At 37.1% G+C, this 19532-nt stretch overlaps 1 protein-coding gene across 11 annotated transcripts in view; it reads left to right on the top strand.

Annotated features, from left to right (window-relative positions):
* Positions 1-19532, top strand: part of DLGAP2 (DLG associated protein 2) — a 465971-nt gene that overhangs the window by 113196 nt on the left and 333243 nt on the right. For 3 of the 11 annotated variants that reach the window (XM_033054068.2, XM_033054069.2, XM_033054066.2), the window contains exon 1: positions 4737-4805. The exons of 5 other annotated variants lie outside the window; for them this stretch is intronic. In XM_033054068.2, coding sequence (XP_032909959.1) covers positions 4803-4805 — 3 coding nt within the window. In that variant the 5' untranslated portion in view covers positions 4737-4802. Of the gene's footprint in view, positions 1-4736; positions 4806-19532 lie in introns of those variants that run through there. 3 more of the 11 variants (XM_033054071.2, XM_033054067.2, XM_033054083.2) reach the window with 2 other exon arrangements.

Below are 19532 nucleotides of genomic sequence, written 5' to 3'. Positions count from 1 at the left end.
TTAATAATGTCAATTATGAAGCATATATGTTGTCCTGAGAGAACATAATGGATGCTATTGTTCTATTTATGAAAACATTTGATGTTTACCAGTGTTGGTGAGGGGCAGCATATTGCATAATCCTGCTATACATAATTTTCTGTTGCACATTATACAACACTATTTCAGATACACTTTCTTTGCATGCCAGTAGAACATCAACGTTTTCTTCTTCACATTGCATACAGTAAAAAACTATTCCCACTTTTATTATAAATAGGAAATCAAAGTACACCTCATCCCATGCCTTCATTATTTTAGAGAATGAGTGATGGCCTTCTTCAGCCTAGTCAGTATTCTTTCCAAAGAAAATCAGTCTTTCAAAATCAAACTTTCAAAACAGTCTTAACACTTACATCTTCCCATCCTTTTTCTTCTGGGAAATGTAGATGAGAACCTTTCAGTTTGGTCCTGGCTATGCAAATACAGCTATGTTAATAAAGACCACCGAAAATTAGTATCTTTCTGTTTTGGTATTTTGTTTTTGTTACCATAAGCAAATGAAACCAGCAGACAAAGGCTTCTTTCACTGATAAAAAGCTCTCACATGTCAAAAAGCTCTTTTTACAGAATGATATACATCAAATATTTTTTTGCCTCCACGCAGAGAGATATTAGTCTAAGCTTTGAATAATTCCTAGAATTTTACTGTTGTCCCCATACCCCCATATTATTGATACAGATTTTGTGGGATGTCCCCCACTTCCACCCCACTCTGAACTGATGGAAATGTTTGGAATTGAGAAGGATTTTTTAGTTACTATAATGAGAGCAAGATTTAGAATACAATAGAGATTGAATACACCTCACTACTTTAGAAACTGAAGATCTCTTTCTCAGTTGTGTTAATCTTAACAGATTCCATCAGGTTCAAAGCTTAAGTACATATTCTAAAAGTTTTGTCATTTGAGCTGCATTTAGCCATTTCTGAAATCTTGTGAATAAAACATTGCCTGCCTCTGCTTTACAAGCAAGGAAGCATTGATTTGGAGACAAGTGCTCTACTGTTCATCACTCTGAAAAACTAAATTACAGAAAGCCCTATAAAGCCCTCATGCCCATCCCTAACAAACTGTTTTATAGAAGGCTTAAATTATTAATGTTGCAACAATAAAGCTCAGCCCCTTAGTTGGCTGCTGGATAAAATTCTCTCCCCACAGTGGTGGGCACACTGCTAACACATTAGCAGATTGGGTTAAAGACAAACCTCACAAAAATGGTGGATATGGAGGAAGTGAAAATAATAGCTCAGAAAAAAAACTTGGAAACTTAACTTGTTAATGTTAAGTATGTGTAAAGCACTGCAATTGAGGAAGGACCCCATTGGGGTCTCCTTATGTTGTCAGTGAATGTTCGGTTTTGGCTTCCTTTGAATGATCTCTCTGCAAAGGAAAAAACAACCAAAATGCAAAAATTGTTTCCTGAACTGAGAAGTATTTTTGAGCCTTTTGCACACACCTCTTGAAAATGTCTTTTTAATTCACAGTTCTATTTTGGCTTGGGCTCAGTCTTCTGTGACACACCTCTAAAGCTGTTTTGAGCTAGGAATACATATATATTTAGCTTAGTACTGCCTGAAAATTATCCTGTTTCTGGTGGTCTATGCAAGATGGATTCAGTCCATAAAAATACCTTTCCAATAGAGAGAAATCTATCAATTTTTATTATTTTCAGAAAAAAGATTGTTTTCTGAGTCCAGTAAGGCTTGTCTTGCCATCTCATTGAAGGGTGACCCCATTAGCCCTCATGATTTGGGAAGTATGAACAATGGCTACTGCTGCTGTGAGTGCTTTTTTGATAAAAGAATGCTAAGAGTCTGCAAAGTGCAGGCTTACTATCCCTCTCATTTTTATTCTAAGTAGACGTGCTCTTTAATGGGGCTTGGTAGGGAAAAAACAATCCCTTTTCAAATGCCATTAGTCCACAGCTGCTGTGATGTCCAGCCCCCAGCTAGACTGGGCATCACCCTGCCTGCCCTGAGGTCTGTGGCTGGTGTGCCCAACACTGTGGAATGGAATGGATTGGAATGGAATGGAATAGAAGAATAAATTATTTTAATTGGAAGTGACCTCTAATGGTCACCTAGTCCAATGTGTGACCAACTCAAGGCTGACCAAAAATTAAAGGAGCTATTAAACTGAATCTTGTTACTAAGGACCTGTGTGCTTACATGCACATAATCTGTATACTTTCCTCCTTGAAGCCAGATTATGACTGCAATTTTTCTTTGGAGGCATTAAACAGCAATTATAAAAATGGAGGAATAACAAAACATGTATTTGAACCCTCTGCTGTAAAGTGTGTGACCATTAAGATGGTCATATATAACCTTCCTTTTCCCTCCCTGCTGGCTGTATTGCACATGTTGTCCCTGCAGCTCACGTCCAGAGACTGTGTTGTGTACCTAATGCTTCACAGTCATACCAGAGTCATCACCAAGGGTTGAACCCAGAACATTTTTATGAGTTTGTGTCAATTAATTCAGGAAGATTATGCTAGGCCCAGATGTGTTTGGTGTTCAGACTGATGTGTAGGGAAGATCCCATCAAACAAGGTCATTCTGGTGTCCTGAGCCCAGCAGAAGAAACTACTAATGTTCAATGTGAGGATCCATAAATGAGCTGTGTGTTAAGAAATGTAGAAGCACACTCTATCCATGTAGTAGTTTGTGAATGCTAGGAAGTTATATGGTATGAAAAAGATTAAATTCTTGCTGTTATCAGCGCACAAGTATAATGTAATATGCCATTAATTTACCTTATTTTATGGGTTTTTAGAATTTCTATCTTAGAAGCCAAGTGATGTGAGACTTCTTTTCTGTGCTACCTTCTGTTGAATCCTTAGTCTGAGGGACTGTAGGACTCTGGGTCATAAGAAAATCAACTGATCTCTTTCTAGTAGCTAAAAAGTGAGTAATTTTGTTCGGTAATTTTATCTCCCAAAGTGACCCAGGAAGCAAGAACAGAGTCTCCCAATTAGCAGCTGGCATCTATTCTGGTTCAAGATGCTACAGGATCTGAACTGGGATTAGTTCAGTTGGTCAGACCCTCTGCTAATAACACCACGGTTGTGGCTTCAATCCCTATGTGGGCCATTCATTTAAAAGCTGGACTCAGTGATCCTCTGTGATCCTGAACTAAAAGTGCTGTGCTGCAGCAAGATTTGTCAGAGTTATCCTTACCTAGGCTTTCCAGCAAGGTCTGTATGTGAAAAGATTTGACTCTGTAGTTCTTGGAAATATAAAGCCTCTCCAAGCATCCATCTGCCCTTGTATGAAATGGCAATAAAAAGCATATATTCACAATGATTTCAGGGGTTAAGTAATTAATGTTTTGAGTAGCTTAATGCAGAAGCACTTTGTATGATTAAGTACTGCTGTATTTAATTAGTTTAGGAATTTGATAATGTTCTTTGTGGTCTCCAGCTGTGGTTCGTTTAGAACAATTCTGCTTGGTCTTCCCATGGGAGTATAAAGGATGTTGTGCCCAGAAGACAGCTACAGCACTTGTTTCAGTCCCACCAAAAGAGACAAGAGAGTAAGGCCCAATTCCTGAATCTAACTGCAGAAATAAAAGTGGTTGTATGTGGTTGTGCAAGTTTGTACACATACACAAACATGGCTTAGTAGGCTTGCAATCAAGCAGCTCTTCTTGCTGAGCATTGCAAATATGGCACTAAGAAGTGAGGTGCTGTCTGCAAAAACATCTGATAGTCACACCAAGAGAAAAGAGGGACCACTGTCCTTGTACATCTCACGTGTACAGAGAAGTCTTTGATGAACATTGCTGCACTTCAACAAAGGAAAGATGGAGTTGTAGTGTCTAGCCCCTGTGTGACAGACTCAAGTAATCCTTGTTAATACCAAACTCAGATTTTGGAGACAGCAGCCTTCAGTGACAGGGGCAAATATACATTTCGATATGAAGAGCAGACAGTGACGTGTAACGTTTGGTGAGAAAACACTGCCTGCCCTATTTTTTTCTACAACTTAAAGAGAAAAAGGAAGAGAGAGTATTTCTTGATACAATGCAGATATATCTCTTCCAAACTGATGAAATTTTGAAAACTGGTAATGCTTTACACTTGAGGCCACAACTCTTGCAAAAACTTCAAGTATTTTAGCCACAGCAATAGTTCCCTAATGTCTGAGAATCATTACTAACTGTAGATGGGTGGTCACCTCTGAGCTTTAAACTTAGCCTGCTCATCTATGGAAACATGGAAACTTACCTCTGCTTTTAACTTTTGTACACTTTCTACTGGTCCACTTGCTCTCTTTTTCCTTCAGCTGTTAGCTCTCTTCCTGGTGGCTAGCATGATGGAGCCTGATTTAAGATTGTGGTTTCTAGATGCTATGGAAACAGAAATAAATATTTTTACCCTTTTTTTTTTTTTTTTTTTTTTTTGGTAGTTCTTATTATATAAGTGCATTAGTAACAATGCATGGCACAGGGAATGCAGTAATCGAATGTGCTGTGCAGAGCTTACTCTTTGTTGCTTAGCAATTAAATGTATGCACGTAGCAGCAGCACTGACAAAAATACTAATAAAAAGTGACAAGTTATATCTCCAGAAAAAATTATACCATTAAGAAAAAAATCTGTCAAGATACTGGAGCAAGAGCAAATTGTTCCTATGGATAGATCATGTCCCTCCTGAAGGCAAGATCTTCAGGTACTGACCACTAGAGGGGCTGAGATGATGGAAATAGAAGGTATCCACATTTATAGCATGGGCTACAGACACACAGTTGTGCAAACATCATGGTAAGGCTTTCTGTTGTTGTTGTTGTTGTTCCTTTATTATTTGTACTTATTTTTATTCATAAAGAGTCTAGAAACATGTTCTGTTTCCTTTGTTTCATTTTTCTCCTCGGTGTTCAGGTTTGCAGATTTTTCACAGCATTTCTGTCTATCGAATTTCTGACTTTCCTAGCAGATCCTTGTGTCACAGTATAAGGTTTTATTTATATAACGGGATGCAATCTAGTCTGTTAATGTGAATAGAATTCTCTTTGAAACTGGTTCTTTAGGAATGCTAAACTGCTTGTCTTTATTTATTTATTTATTTATTTTTAATTCGGAGCAAACATGAAGCAGAGGAACTGCACTGTAGGCTGCAATTCTCAAAAAAGCCCAGCATTTAAAGACTCCTTTCTTTGTGGGATTTGTATGTTTAACCTTTCACTCCTTCTCTCTCATCTTTAATCTTCCAAAATCTGTGTCACTTGTTCTCAGGTAGTACATTGCTTCTTGGGCTGGTTAATACTGATTATACACTTGCTGTGCTGTATATAAACACAGTCATCAAGGTTTTCTAGCGCTTTTTCAAAACTGGCTTGACACATTGTTGCATGAAATTATTTTTACTACATTTAAAGAATAATTTACTGGTTCAAAGTAAGTGGTCTTAACTAATTTATTAGTTTCTGTGGTACTTAGCAAATATTTCTATTTCTATTTCTATGTGGAGGATTTAAATAGTTTTTCTTCTCATAATTCTTTCCGGCATTTTAGAGCTTTTCCTCATTAGATTTCTGCTCACCAAAGTGCTGATTCTGCACTTGACAGTCTGCCTGCATAGTGAATTGCAGGATCTGGGCCCAATTTTGATCTATTTATATGATAGTCCATTTCATTTTAGCTGAATGCAAGTACTAATTTGGCTCTACTTGCTTTCAGCATTATCTCAAGTTATGCCAAATCATCAAACAGTCCATTTCGAGTTTGGCGGGTTTTGCTAAAGCTCCTGCATTTTTGGTCAAGTGCTATTGAAAAAATGCTATTTATCAAAAAAAAAAATGTAACCTAACTCTTGGCTTGGTTCAACAATTCCACGTCTTTATGCACAGCTTTAGCAAATAAGATGGACCCTGAATCAGTGCAGATCATACTGTATTCTGTGTTAACAAAATCAATCAGGCTTCTTTTAATTCATTTAAGAAATAAAAATGAAAACAGACAGTAAAAATAATAGTTAAAAATTGGAACATGACTTCTTCCCCCCCGCCTTCTTTATGCCTGTATTCGTAGAACAGTAATTGAGGTAACACTGCACACAGAGCAATATGTTATATGATGCAAACAGCAAAAGGCTATTCAATGAGATTTTTTTTGGGCTAGTCCACCTTATGATCACTTCACTTGTCTATATTTTTCCAAAAATTAGTCTTTTAGCATTAGTTAAGCAGGCAGAATTTATCTCACACTGATGCCACTCTATTGCAACCCTAACCAGTCAGGGTGAAGAAATGAGTGTGTAAGACAGAAAGGAAGTAGAAGAGTAGCAGATCATTGTGCTGAAATATTTTGTGTGCATTTGGTTGTGATCTTTTTAACAAGATGTTTTACATTTAGCTCAGGACACTGAATCAAACATCCAGAAAAGGACAGATTGGAATCCACAGGAGTGATATAAAGCAAAATTTTCCTCTTCCTCCTACTCTAGTAAATGCTATCATGGCAAAATAAGCTTTTAGAGAATCACTTTGATTTGTGAAATACTTTTCTCCAAAGGCTGCATTTTGAAAGCTATTTCCAAATAAGCCTGTGCTACGCAGAAGTAGCAGAAATATTTCATGCTCTAGAAAGGTTTTAAAAAACATATTTATGTATGCCTTCCTTCCTACATTACTTGCAATGACATGAAAGCATGGTGTGTGTTTGTGTATACATGTATGTATGTATGTGTGTATACATGTATGTATGTGTGCATATATAATGCAAAAGGGAAAAGCAAATGCTTTATAGAAATGTCTACTTAAATGTCTGCCTGAAAATGTATGCAGAACATTCTTTTTTAAATAGCCTCCTCCTGGTAGTACCTTCACTCAGATTCTCACCATTCCCATACAGTGTTCTGTAAATACCCTGTGAGAATGACTAGCAGGGAGGATGATCTTGCATAACAGGCAGCTGACTAATTTAGACCAGGAACATTGATCTACAATGACTGAAATAGTCTCAGTCTTGTTCTCATTTCGACATTTGAAGTTTTGGCATCACACCCATGAATACTTGGGTAGCTCAGTCACCGGAAGTCACTGTTCATATATTTTACCATTTTCAGGTAGAGCAAGAGAAGGCTATGCCATTCCAAACATAATGTTAGGAATTTTATGATTTTATGTCATATATGTTCCTGACACAGAGAGGGCTATGTTACTCTTTTGTGAACCATCTCTGCCCTATCCACATCTTTAACACATACCATAACAGGCCCTCTTCTCCGTATTTCTCAGCATGCTACTTTTCCCTCCATTTTTTATTCACGTCTCTGAGCATTCTGTCTTGAACTAAGCTGTTCTTTTTTTATCAACTTACATTAATTCATATTTCAATAAAAAGTCTGCCTCCAAAAACTTATTGCAATAATGAAAGTCTAAGGTCCATCTCTCACCTGTATTTTCTTCAGTTTTGGATCACCCAGGTAAAACTGGGGACAGTGGCATATGTTTCACAGGCACACTAATTATGCAGTTTCTTTGGCCACCAATGTCTTTGAGGCATTGATTTAAATCAGTGCTGGACACTGCAAAGCCAAGCACTGCAAAGAGGCAGGACTTGCTTGAGGACTGGTCTGTTCTGGGTCTGAAGCCAAGGGACGAAGCTGAGCTTGCAAGGTGGGAATGTCTTTGAGCATAAGTCATTGATAATCACTAGAGCCTCTTGGAGGTTAACTCTGATGTTTCCATATGATTGATAGTCAACTTTTCCCATAGGTGTTGGTATATATTCAGTGCTACTGTACGTGTATGTATTTGCAACACATATGAGAGTCCACTGGGGTCCTCCTTTGACTCCAGTGAACTCTTTCTCCATCCATTGCGCTTCTCTTAGAAGAGGCCTTAAAAAACTTCCAATGTGCTGTTATGCATGTGCTACATAAATAGACATACATCTTATATTCTTTGCTACCACAAAGATATGAGTCATAGCTGCAAGTAAATTTTGTTTTGAGTAACAGCAAACTGGATCTGAATTCCTAAAGCAGGAAGAAGTCAGGGAAGAAATGACTGTGTAGTTTGCTAGTTTTGTTTTCAGCAATGAATCCTGTAAAATAAACAATGCTTCATGAAATATGTGCCCTTAGAAGAAACCCAAAACCTAACCTAGAACTGTAAAATATATTGCCTCTGCATTTGTTCATTTAGATTTGTATTCTTATTGCAAAAAAAATCTAAAATGACTAAAACACAGAAAATGAGTAGGTTAAGAAATGAGCAGACATTTTTGCAATTAATTTTTGTAGGAAAATGAGCATTATTTTTTTTTCTTTCCTGTCACTCCCCAATGGTCTTGCTTACAATAATCAGCTGACCAGTTTTAATCTTAGCTACTTATACCTAACTTGCAGAGTACATCATTATGGAAAAGGTAAAACTCGTTTGAATCCAAATTTTCTTCCTCACTAACGAACACCCCAAAAAAGTGCTAGGTGAAATTTAGGACACTATTGTATAATAAATGAGTAATCTGAGCAAATGTAATGCATAGACAACAGTCGCTCCTAGCTGTGCTGTTGCCCAGATACACAGCTTGTCTGAATCTAAACATACTGATTTATAAAAAGTGCATATTTGGTGATACATACCCCACAAGCCTGGAAACAGTGAACAGGAAGAATTATATTAATGTAACTGATTGCTGCCTGTTTGAAAAAGCCCTTCTAGATGTACAGTAAGCTACAGTGGAGTTAAGGTTGTAAAATTACACTGCAATACGTGTTTTAGCCTGTGACTGGGAGAAAAGGACTTTCAGACATCCACTCAAAGGTGTTTTTTTTTTTTTTTCCTTGATCAGTGCAGAAAAGAAACTCTTCTGTGAGAATAGCTTGGCACGGAGTCCAGACCCCAGCAATAGAGAGGATGAAGTAAAGACTTGCTTATAATTTTTAAAATGTGTGATTTGGTGCTCCTGGGCTCTGTATCAGTATCAATGGTTGGATATACTTGTTTATTGATGGAAAATAATAGCTTCATCTTTGTTCAACAGAGGTCTTTGCAACACAAAGGATTATAAATGTTATTTTTTAATAATATCATTATTTTTTGAAACATTTCTTTAACTTCATATTAACTACTGGTGTTCTGTTTGATACTGAATATAGATGTGCTTATAAAGATATTTATGGGAAATACTCTGTATTTCTTAAGAGACACAAGTAGTAAAGGAGTGCAGGAACACTTTGCCTGTGGGACCCATTCCTGCCATCAGAAAGAGAGTAAACCTTCAATCTGTGTCATTTTATGGATGCTGCAAAATCAATCTGGCAAGTCTTGATGTGGGAGCCCATTCAAGCTGAGAGGTGGATTTCAGGGAAAGCTTGGCTTGGTTTTCGGCTGCTCAGCCTTTGCACAAGGTGAGGTGGATGGAGCTTGCTCCCTCGTGCTGGATATCCCTGCCAAGAGGACAGCAGCTTGCAGTGCTATTTTGAGTAGGTTCTGACTTGAGGATAAAGAGGTATTTCAGTGGCAGTGATGCCATTCCACCAGGGATTTTTGCCTCTAGATGGAGCCGTCCACTCGCGTTACAGCAGCACTGGCTGGAGCTGAGTCTCAAAGGTGCAGTGATGCTCTGCTCGGCAGAGCCCTACAGACAAGCAGCTCTCCCTGTTTGCAGCAGGCTTTCATCCCTGCTCCCATCCCTGGCTGTTTTCTTCCAGGCTTTATCTGGTCCCCCTTCTTGTTCACCCCTTGCAGCTCGCGCTGTGTCTTGAAATCTTCCAGGCCTACAGAAGTCACTTGTTCCTCAGCATCTTCATTTTCTCCTTAAATCTATCAGCCAGCTGTGTTCTGTAAGACAGTAACTTTTTTAAAGCTGTGCTTTCTTCATGCTGTGTATTCAGTTGCTGTGATTGTGAATCTGCACTATATTGGTCTGTGCTTTAGGTAAAACCAGGGCATGTCTCCTATGTGTTTGCAGCTTGGAATGATTTCTAAAGAACAATTTGTATCTTTACAGGTCATTTGATCCCAAATTCAGATTAATTTAATCTGAGCAAGATGTGTGCTTATTTTAAATACTGTCCCATTATAAATTACCTTGTCTGTGAGTTAAGAAACTTTGCCATAGCTTGTAATGCTGCAGCTGAACCCCTATAAAAAGCTGTATTTAGAGCTGACTTCATGGTTCCCAAAGAAGCTGGGGCTGTGAATTTTCATTGTTCTGGGTATAAATGCTCCCAAACAGAACAAAATGTGTTTCTGTGCCAATCAGGTTGTAACATATTTTAAGCAGCATGATGTGACATAGTTAATAGTTAGCATACAGAGGTCATTTTATTTATTTGGCATTTCTCCCAGGAAATAAGACAGGAGCACAAGTATGTAAGCAAGCATAACAGAAAACAGCTTAAATGTCAGAGTAGCACTCTACCAATAAATATCAGCCTTTTGGTGTACTCTCTTTCCACAAGTTTTATAAGCTCTCACTAAACTACTTCTGTTTTTGTCAAAATCTGGATGCATGTACATTTACTTAGACTTTATCAGAAGTAAAAACCTTTGTCACATTCTTATTTACATTGAAAAGTTTTGTGCATAGAATTGTTCAATATTTTCCATGACTTACATAGAAATTGCTGACTATTTTAAGGCAACAGCTGAATTCTTCGAACTTCTAGGAAGTACTTCCCCCCTTCTGTAATGTATCTAGGCGTCATACATGGAAATGATACATGAAAAAGTGATCACTGCTGATTTATTGTGTTGCATGACATTTAGTCTATTAGCAAGACTTTATTATCATGAAAGTCAGGGATTACAGGGAAAAGCTCTATTTTCCAGTCTGGTTTAAGAAACTAATGTCATGATAGCAGTGTTCTGAGGTTGGGCATCTGGTCTGATATTTGCATATCTATCTTTTAAGAAAGTATTTATTATTTTGGAGAAGTTCCATCTGTGAGCATTGGGGATGTTTGACTCCTTGGGGCTGGCAATGCTGGAAGAGATTCTGTAGATTTGGGTGTTGAGGGGACTGTAAATCCTACCTCAGCAGCAGGAATAAGCCTCTGATGGTGCTACTTCTCTACAAACCACAGCTCAGGTGTAATTCCTGCTGAAGGTGTCAAGTATTTTACCTGCATGTCCTGCATGCTGTGAGCACCCTGCTCCTTCTGAAAAAGAAGATAGGATTCTCAGTGAAAGGACCTCATTGTATTAAAGAGTAATATTAAGAACTTTCACCCAAAGGGAACATCAGCAAAATCACATACAGGAAAAATAAAGGGAAGTAACTGAACTGATAAAGAATATATTGATCTTCAAATATGTCACACTAAAAGCAACTAGCTGTAAGGAGGTAATTGAGGTGAAAAGAAAAAATAGGCTACTTGTATGTAGGAGAACTGGCAGTGGTGGATCAGGGAGGATTTCAAAATAACAGGCAATACCACGGAACAAAATCATTCAGGGTGCTGAAAGGAACTTAAGTAGAAAGCTAGCTGAAGTAAAAGGATAAAACTAAGGAATGTTTTCAATGACTATTGAGGACACAGCCACTGGATACTATTTTAAAGTGCTTAGTATAGTGAGTGACCATGAGATCAGGAAATATTACAGGCTCTAACCAATTTGACATTTATATAAGAATACTAACAGAGTCATGATGATTGCTGTAAAATAAAGCAAAGCAAATCAAAAGGAAAAAAAAAAAGCCAAACCAAAAAACCCCACCAAAAAAACCCGAAACCAAACCAAAAAAACCCCTATCCAAAATTCAATTTACATATAGCTATTTCTTGTTGTAATAGATAAGGAATCTAACCACAGAAGATGAACTTTTAATTTCTTATTATTGGAAAGATTTACAATAATACTAGCAATAATCATCTGAATTTGGCTAACTAAATCTCCAGCTAGTGCCTTTTTTCTGGCATCCTGTACAGTGTTTTCTGGGTTTTGGCTTTCCACTGGCCAACAGCAGACAGCTGTTCCACACACACTGCTGAAGCTGGGGGTCCACAAATCATTTCCACCATGAGGTTTCTCCTGCAGTACTTTTTCTTATATTCAGATGTGGAATAATATGCCTCAGCTCAGAGTCTATACTTAAAAAGATAAAAAAGCAACACAGCTAAAAGGCTTATAAACCAGAGATTTTTTTTTTTTGTCTGAATAATTTTGGTGCATTTGGTGAATTTTAATGCCTATGGAAATGAAAGATCTTATTGGAGGCAAAGAAAGTGTAGGCAGTAACCATAGTGACTTCTACACGTATCAGCTTTTTCAGTGTGCTTCAGTTCTAGACTGCAAAATCCTGGATATCACATTTGTGAGTGCTTACTGGGCAATCACAGTGCAGGTTTGATGCAAGGGTGTTATTGTCCTTTCATAAAAGACAATAAACATGGGAACAAAAGTAATTTGCCAAGTTTCTCACTGAGGTCAAATCTAAATTATGAAAGCATCAAAGGGTGCCGCTGTGAATAATAATGTTATTGCTGATGTTTTTCCTTTGCACACTGGCAGGATTAAATAATCTATCGGAGACATGTGGATCTCTGTCATGTCATTTTCTGGCCCTCAGTCACCCTTTGAGAAAACCAGGTTTACAGCTGTTCTGTAATATGCTTTCTTGAACTATTGTTAGAAGATTTTACTTCTTCTTGCATTCCACCTTTAATGAGTAGTGCTCACATTGTTTTTCTGCAAGAAACATAAAACTTAATAGAAATAACATACAGAAAGAATATTTCTACTATGCTATTTACTATGGCCAAAATACCTGTTTTTAGTGGTCAGGCTAACCAGTAATTTCAATGCCCATTTTCACTGCTGTAGCTTATACTAGAAGGCTCTGCATTAAAGTATTCAGTATTTTTTTTTAATGCTGTTTCCCTATCCGATGTTGTGAATATTTTTTTCTTCAAATAGGAAGCATTAAATAAAATATATTTACTTTCTAAAAGAGAAGATTCAATTAGTTTCTAAAATAGGCGTCATAAAGATTGTGCTAAGTCAACATACACTATTAGTTATTTGGATGTATGCAAATACTATTTACCTTTATTACTTTAAGGTAGCATGTAAGATTGAAGACCATTTGTGTCAAAATATATTTTTAATGCATATTGTGGCATCCACAGTAACCCATTTCCTCCCATTGTCACTATGTTTTTCTACCTAGCTCAGATTTGCCAGTGGGGAAAAGTTATGTAAGTGCTATAAGTTTCTCCACCTTTGAAAAACTTGCCAGTCTTACATTGATACTTCAGAGTTTGGCTTTTCACATTTCTAAGGGATAAATCCAGGTTCTTGTTGAGCTGTTACACAAACTTGGTATAAAGTAGGGTCACAGGAAAAAGGTCTTCAAGAAGCTTTTGTAAAACAGATAGTAAGAAGTAGTCCTTTCTTTGAATTTATTAAATCAATTAATTTAAACAAAACAAAAAGACTTTGTTTTCCTGGTTGTATTTCAAGAGAATGTGCCAAGACAGGTGAGTCTGTCTGAATGGTGTACTTGTAATTCGTTATACCAGGATGCTCAAACCCAGCATTGAATAACACTGAGCTCTATATTTTTTTCCCTAAGAGCTAAATCATTCCATCTCACTTAACTAATGTATCGATTGACTTTATCGAGTCCATAATAGTTCTGAGTTTATGAGCTGTGATGCCTGGAAATGGATTAGTGCCAGTGCCTCTGATGAGATATGGCCAGAAGACAACTGTTTTCGTCTCTTGGCAACATGTGAAGTTACAGAATTTGACTTTGTTTCACCTTCAAAACAAAACTTATTATCAGCCACAACAAGAACCTGAATATGATGTCAAACCCACATTTCAACTTGCAAAGGTCCAAACTCTGGCGCTGCAGTTATTGCAGCACAAGACACAGTTAATATTGGGGTCATAGTAGCCATATTTGCGTACTGGTGAACAAAGCACAGAATATGTGAAGCAGAATTTTGTTTATGCACCAGAGGATCTAGACTGTGTTGCTATATTTAGCAAATAATCAAGAAATATTACTGAGATCTAGTAGGCTCTTTCTCATGGCTGTGACTTGGAGACAGGGCTGCAACCTGGAACCTCACTGTGTGAGGTGCCTCCTCTGAGCTCTCCAGACACTTTGAAAGCCTTTGATCTACCTGAAGCTGCAGTCATTTCTCTCTCCCCCTTTCCCAGAGGTTTGTCAAGGGAGAACAGATGATTTGATGTGAGATTTAACCTGATCATACTTTGGTCATCTTCAAGTCCTTCTTCTTTGCTTTATTTTTTCCATAGTTTTGAGAATGATTTTTTAGAACAGCATCTTCAGTTTTGTCATAAAGTCAACTGGTCATCTTTCAAAGACATCAGATATGTGCAAAATCAAAAAACAGATAGGAAACAATAACTTTTTTCTCTATTTGAAGTTAAAAAAGGAAGGAGGAAAAGGGGAAGTAAAGGCAAGGAACACAGGACTGCAAGTGAAGGAATTATGTTTGACAAAGGACATAGATAAGAAAACAAAATCATAGCAAAATTAAAGTCTGTCATTTATCACACATCACTGATAACTATTTTTGCTTAAAACAAAAAAGGTCGGAAAGCCTACACAAACACTCTCAGATTAGTGGTTTCTGGGGCAGTACTACTTGAGAAAAATTGGTAAAAATAATGACCCTGTTACAAAGTTTGTCAAAATGAAAGAAACAGTGCAAAGTTGAGAAATTCCTTAACTGCTCTAAGTTTAAACAGGTGGGACCAGGTGGTTGCTATTTGCTTTTCATTTACAATAATAATCTTGAGATACCAAGTTCTTGACTACATTCTGAAAATTCTACTGCAAAGAAATGGCTGGAAGCTCTGGAAAGAAAGAAAGAAAGAAAAGAAAGAAAGAAAGAAAGAAAGAAAGAAAGAAAGAAAGAAAGAAAGAAAGAAAGAAAGAAAGAAAGAAAAGAAAGAAAGCAAAAGGAAGGAAGGAAGGAAGGAAGGAAGGAAGGAAGGAAGGAAGGAAGGAAGGAAGGAAGGAAGGAAGGAACGAAGGAACGAAGGAAGGAACGAAGGAAGGAACGAAGGAAGGAAATTAAAAGCCTCTTACTTAAGCTCTATGGAGATCTTGGTAAGAAGAAAAAAGTGTAATTTTTGGAGCAAAGTCATTGTCTTTAAAAGAAGGCATTCATGCTACATTTTTTGTATATGGTCTTTTGGGATTGTCTTTCTCTTTGTTGTTATTACAGCTGTTCTTCAACACTTGCACTTAAAGGCAGCCGGATGTTTTTACAGTCTTGCCTCCAAATGAGGGTGGGATCATTGTTCACAAAGCTGTCCTGCTCACAGATGCATCTTCTACTTTGATACTATCAAAATATTAATAATTTCTAACATCATAACCTGCAAGAGCCCTATTCTTGTCGATGGTATGGCCATACCATAGCTTTGCTGGTGAATGTTAGTTCTATTTCATAGCTTTTATCTTCAACGAAGAAAACTCTATAGATCTCCTGTCTGCCAAAGGCAATATTTGGTCTCAATAGCTATAATTTATAGACAATCCAGATCTGAAATGCTCCAAGAATTAGAATTTTAGACTCCCAGGATGAACCCTACCAAACATCTGACCTCTGGAAAATCGACCAGGCATCCTCCAGTATCAAGGCTATGATAGAAGCGAGAATTTAGTTCCTGCTTATATTAAACTGTAATTTGTATGGACTTTAAAATAAATGTTTCAATGCAGATGCCTTTCAAAGAAGTGGGGAGTTCATTTGAAAAGGAAATGACTTAGTAAAACACAGTTTCACAGACAGAAATAAATCAGGCAAAAATTTTTATCCATTTCTTCCTATTTCCCAAAAAATTCTATTTCATTTAGTAGAGTCACTAGATGCAAAATATGATTGCCCCTTATCAATCAATAATTGTCCTAGCCAGGTTTTGAAAAGCAAAGTAAAGGCCTCCTCATTTTTTTTTAGAAAATATCTGCTCTAAATTATTTAATATTCATATGGAAATGAAAATTATGGTTTTTTCTATCAGAACAGGTAATTTTTTATTAGGTAGATTTTTCTTTTACACCCGTATTGGTAATTGATGGTGAAATTCAAATTTTCTTTGGGGCACCAACATCACAAACTGAGCTTGTGAACAGAACTTTTTTCTGATTGTTTCAGGCATTAAGTAATAATTTTCTGTGATTATCATTCTAAAGAATTTGTTTAGTTGTGATACCTGTAATTGATATTTCTAGCTTTTTGTTAGGAAATAGGATTTTGATGAGTAACTAAAAACTGCACATTATTATTCATCAATATTGCTATATGATTACAAATTAAATTTGGCCTTATGAGGATGAAACGCCCCTTTAAGTTTTCCACAGTGCTGTTGAAAAGCATAAGTGATGAATCTCAGAGGGATTTAAGGAAGAATCTTTGCTTAGGTAATGTCATGCCTGTTGCAGTAATGTCTGTTTAATGGATCCCATCAGCTCAGTTTGGCTCCACAAGAGATTTATACACTAGATCTGGCTAAAAGAATGAAGATAAAATGTATATATAGCCCTTAGCACTTTTGATCTTTGGCTGCAAACATTATGAAGGATAGCAGACTAAAATTTCCTTGTCCAATACTTGCTTAATTTTCCTGTATTTTTGCTTAATTTTCCTATTTGTTTGCTATAAAAACAAGTGGATGTGCAAGTTCTTATAAAGTTTTCCTTGTTTTAGTGAGTATGAGCCTTGTTAATCGATAGGCACATGGGGTGGCCCAAGTAATAGAATTAAAGGAAGCATCACACAATGGGCAGGAACTGTTTTCTTGCTCTATTTCTGGGAAAAGGTGGTATGTAATAATTCACTTTTTATTTGTACTGATTGTTAGCTATTTGCAGTTTAAAAGGACAGCATTTTTTTAGCATAATTTTTTGTTGGTTTGGTATTTCCCCACTAATTAATATATGTTACGGTGATACTGGAGATGGCAGGGTTTCTTGTTACTTACACAAGCAGACAAACTCATTTAACTGAAACAATTTGTTTTATCTTTGCTTTAGAGACTATCTACTAAAGTATCAGTAGTTTAGAAGGTAGTGTCCTTTGGTCTCCTACCTTTCAGAATGGAGTTTCAATAATCCACCAGTATTCTATAACTTAGGTTTCAACTCTAATTAGTGGAAAGCCCAGACATTTTAAGGAAGATCCAACCTTTCATATATTTTGCCCAGATATGTTCAGATTTATCAGCTTTCTGTAATATCTGGAGAGATTTAGTTTCTGGTTATGGTAGAAAGAAAAAGCCAAACAACAGGAAGACCAGTAGGAATTTCAAAGGTGGATTAAGGACATTTAGACTTATTTATTAGGCTATCAGGGTATTTCAAAGTTTCCACATATAAAGGAAAGACCTTAAGAGGGGTAGAATATTCTGTAGTGTAGTCTGCAGTTTTATCAGATGCGCAGTGGGTTTGCTTAGTATTGGAACTTGTGGCTTATGACAATCTCCCCATGATCAAGTGCAGAAGCTTTACTTTCACTGGAGTGACTCATCCTTTCAGTGCAATCCTTCCTGAGACAGCAACATGCTTGGAGTATTTTCTCACAGTATCTCTCTAACCAAATGGGAACTGTTGTAAATAATGGTCCTTTCTCTTTAGCCCTAGGTTTTATAAAGCTTAGAAGCCTTTAGGCACAGATCAAAACCATCGAGGCATCTTCCATGGACCATGTTTAACATTCTCCTCTGCATGGGAATGAGCTCTATGCTCATCACTGTGTTCTTGGTAAGCTCAAAACTAAGTTAAGGAAGAGTGGTGACATCCTTTGGCTCAGATACTGAAAAAGATTGCTTTAAGAAAGCACACACTTGCCTACTACATCCTGGGAGCAGCCTTGAAAGACTTTGTACATTAATAAGGAAATCTGACATTTGGTGTTTCCCAAGGCAGGACTGAATTTGATAAAGCAGTGATTAATTTTCTTTTTAGCTATTTTCTGTCTTTTTTTCTTCTCCTCATTTCCATTTCATCAGCTTTTATCTAGCCAAGAGAGAAACTTCTGGACCATCAATCTCAGTTACACTCACACACTCTTCTACTTTCTAACTGTTTCTTGTGTTATCTTTATCTTTTGTCATGGAAACACATGGAAAATATTTATGCCATCTGGATACACAGAGTATATGCTTTTCTATTTCCACCCAGTACTGAAATGAAGGGGTTATGATATCCAGAGCCAAAGCTGTGCTTCTGTCTTTTCCTAAACAGCATATTTAAGGAGATCAGCTAGTGTTATCTGGAAGACAAGCACCGGAGGGAGGTAGGGAGGGAGAAGGAAAGAACCTGCTTGTATCTAAATGGCTATTCAGTGCTCTGAAGTTGTTTTCTCCAATGTTTTCAATCTCTGAGGAAGGACTTCTTCTCTTTAGAGTGCCTGTAAAAAACCCATTGACTTCTCTGCTTTGACAGCATACTGTGTCTTGTAGCCATGGATGCTGTGTTCAGATTTTGCTTTCAACCGATCTAGACCTGAAGTGAGTCACTCCGGTAGGAGTCAACTCTTTCAGAGTTGCTTTTATTATTAAAATTTGACTGCCTAGCTTTAGAGACCCTCTCTATATGTAATCTAGAAATTTAGTAGAGGGTGGTCCCTGGTCCAAAGAAAGTATAAAATAAAGGCAAAGTATAAAATAAAGGCAAAGTATTAAAAGAGAATGTACAGTGGAAGGGCTGGATTTCAAGAAGTGGACTCTGTTTTGCTGGAACTACATCAGTGGAAATGTATATAAAGTCCTCTCGGGGTTTTTGCTTTTAAGCTTTAAAGTTTTCCACCCTGAAACCCCAGCTTGACTGGTGTTCTGGTGAGCACTGTCCAAACATTAATGCGGATGGATCTGAATGCATTTCTTCCTGTGTATTAAAAAGTTGTTCAGATGCAGCTCAGTCTGTTCAAAGCAGGAGTAAGTAAACCAAGATTTGTGGAGAGCCTGTTGAAAAATGCCCTCAGGAAATTTTTTTTTTTAATCAGGGGACCTCCTTCTGAAGTTCTTACCAACTTCTGCCAGGAAAATATTAAATACAAGTTCTTAAGCAATTTACTTTAGCCTCTAGGCATAACTGAGTCCCTTGGGGAAAAGGTGGGTAAGCAAGTGAATGCTGTATCACCTCTAACTCTCCTCACATCTCTGTATGTTAAAGCAGGCAGATGGAGACTAATTGCAGCTATCTCTGAGTATCATAGCATTTCCCAAATACATGTATTAAGTGGAATGGTTTTTCTTAGGAAAACAGTGTCGTAAGAAATTAAATCCATGTAGCTAGAGCATGAAGCAAGCCTGTCTAGCAGCCTGGATTTCAAACAGTCTAAGGGTAATTTGATACAGTGTTCATTTTCTAAGCTCCTGTAACAAGCAGCTGCTAATTCTAAAAAATATTCACTAACAGTGGGCTAATTTGTGTAACACTGAGGCACTGGTCCTTTTTGCTGTCAGTGCATATTTTAAATTTGCAAGGAAAAAGGACATTCAGTCTTTTATTATTTGTTAAAAAGAAACTGACAGCTACACTTCTTAACTG

The sequence above is a fragment of the Catharus ustulatus genome, chromosome 3 (assembly GCF_009819885.2).
Source record: "Catharus ustulatus isolate bCatUst1 chromosome 3, bCatUst1.pri.v2, whole genome shotgun sequence".
Lineage (NCBI taxonomy): Eukaryota > Metazoa > Chordata > Aves > Passeriformes > Turdidae > Catharus > Catharus ustulatus.
Note: the sequence above shows the minus strand (reverse complement) of the source record. Positions and strands in the feature narration are given on the sequence as shown.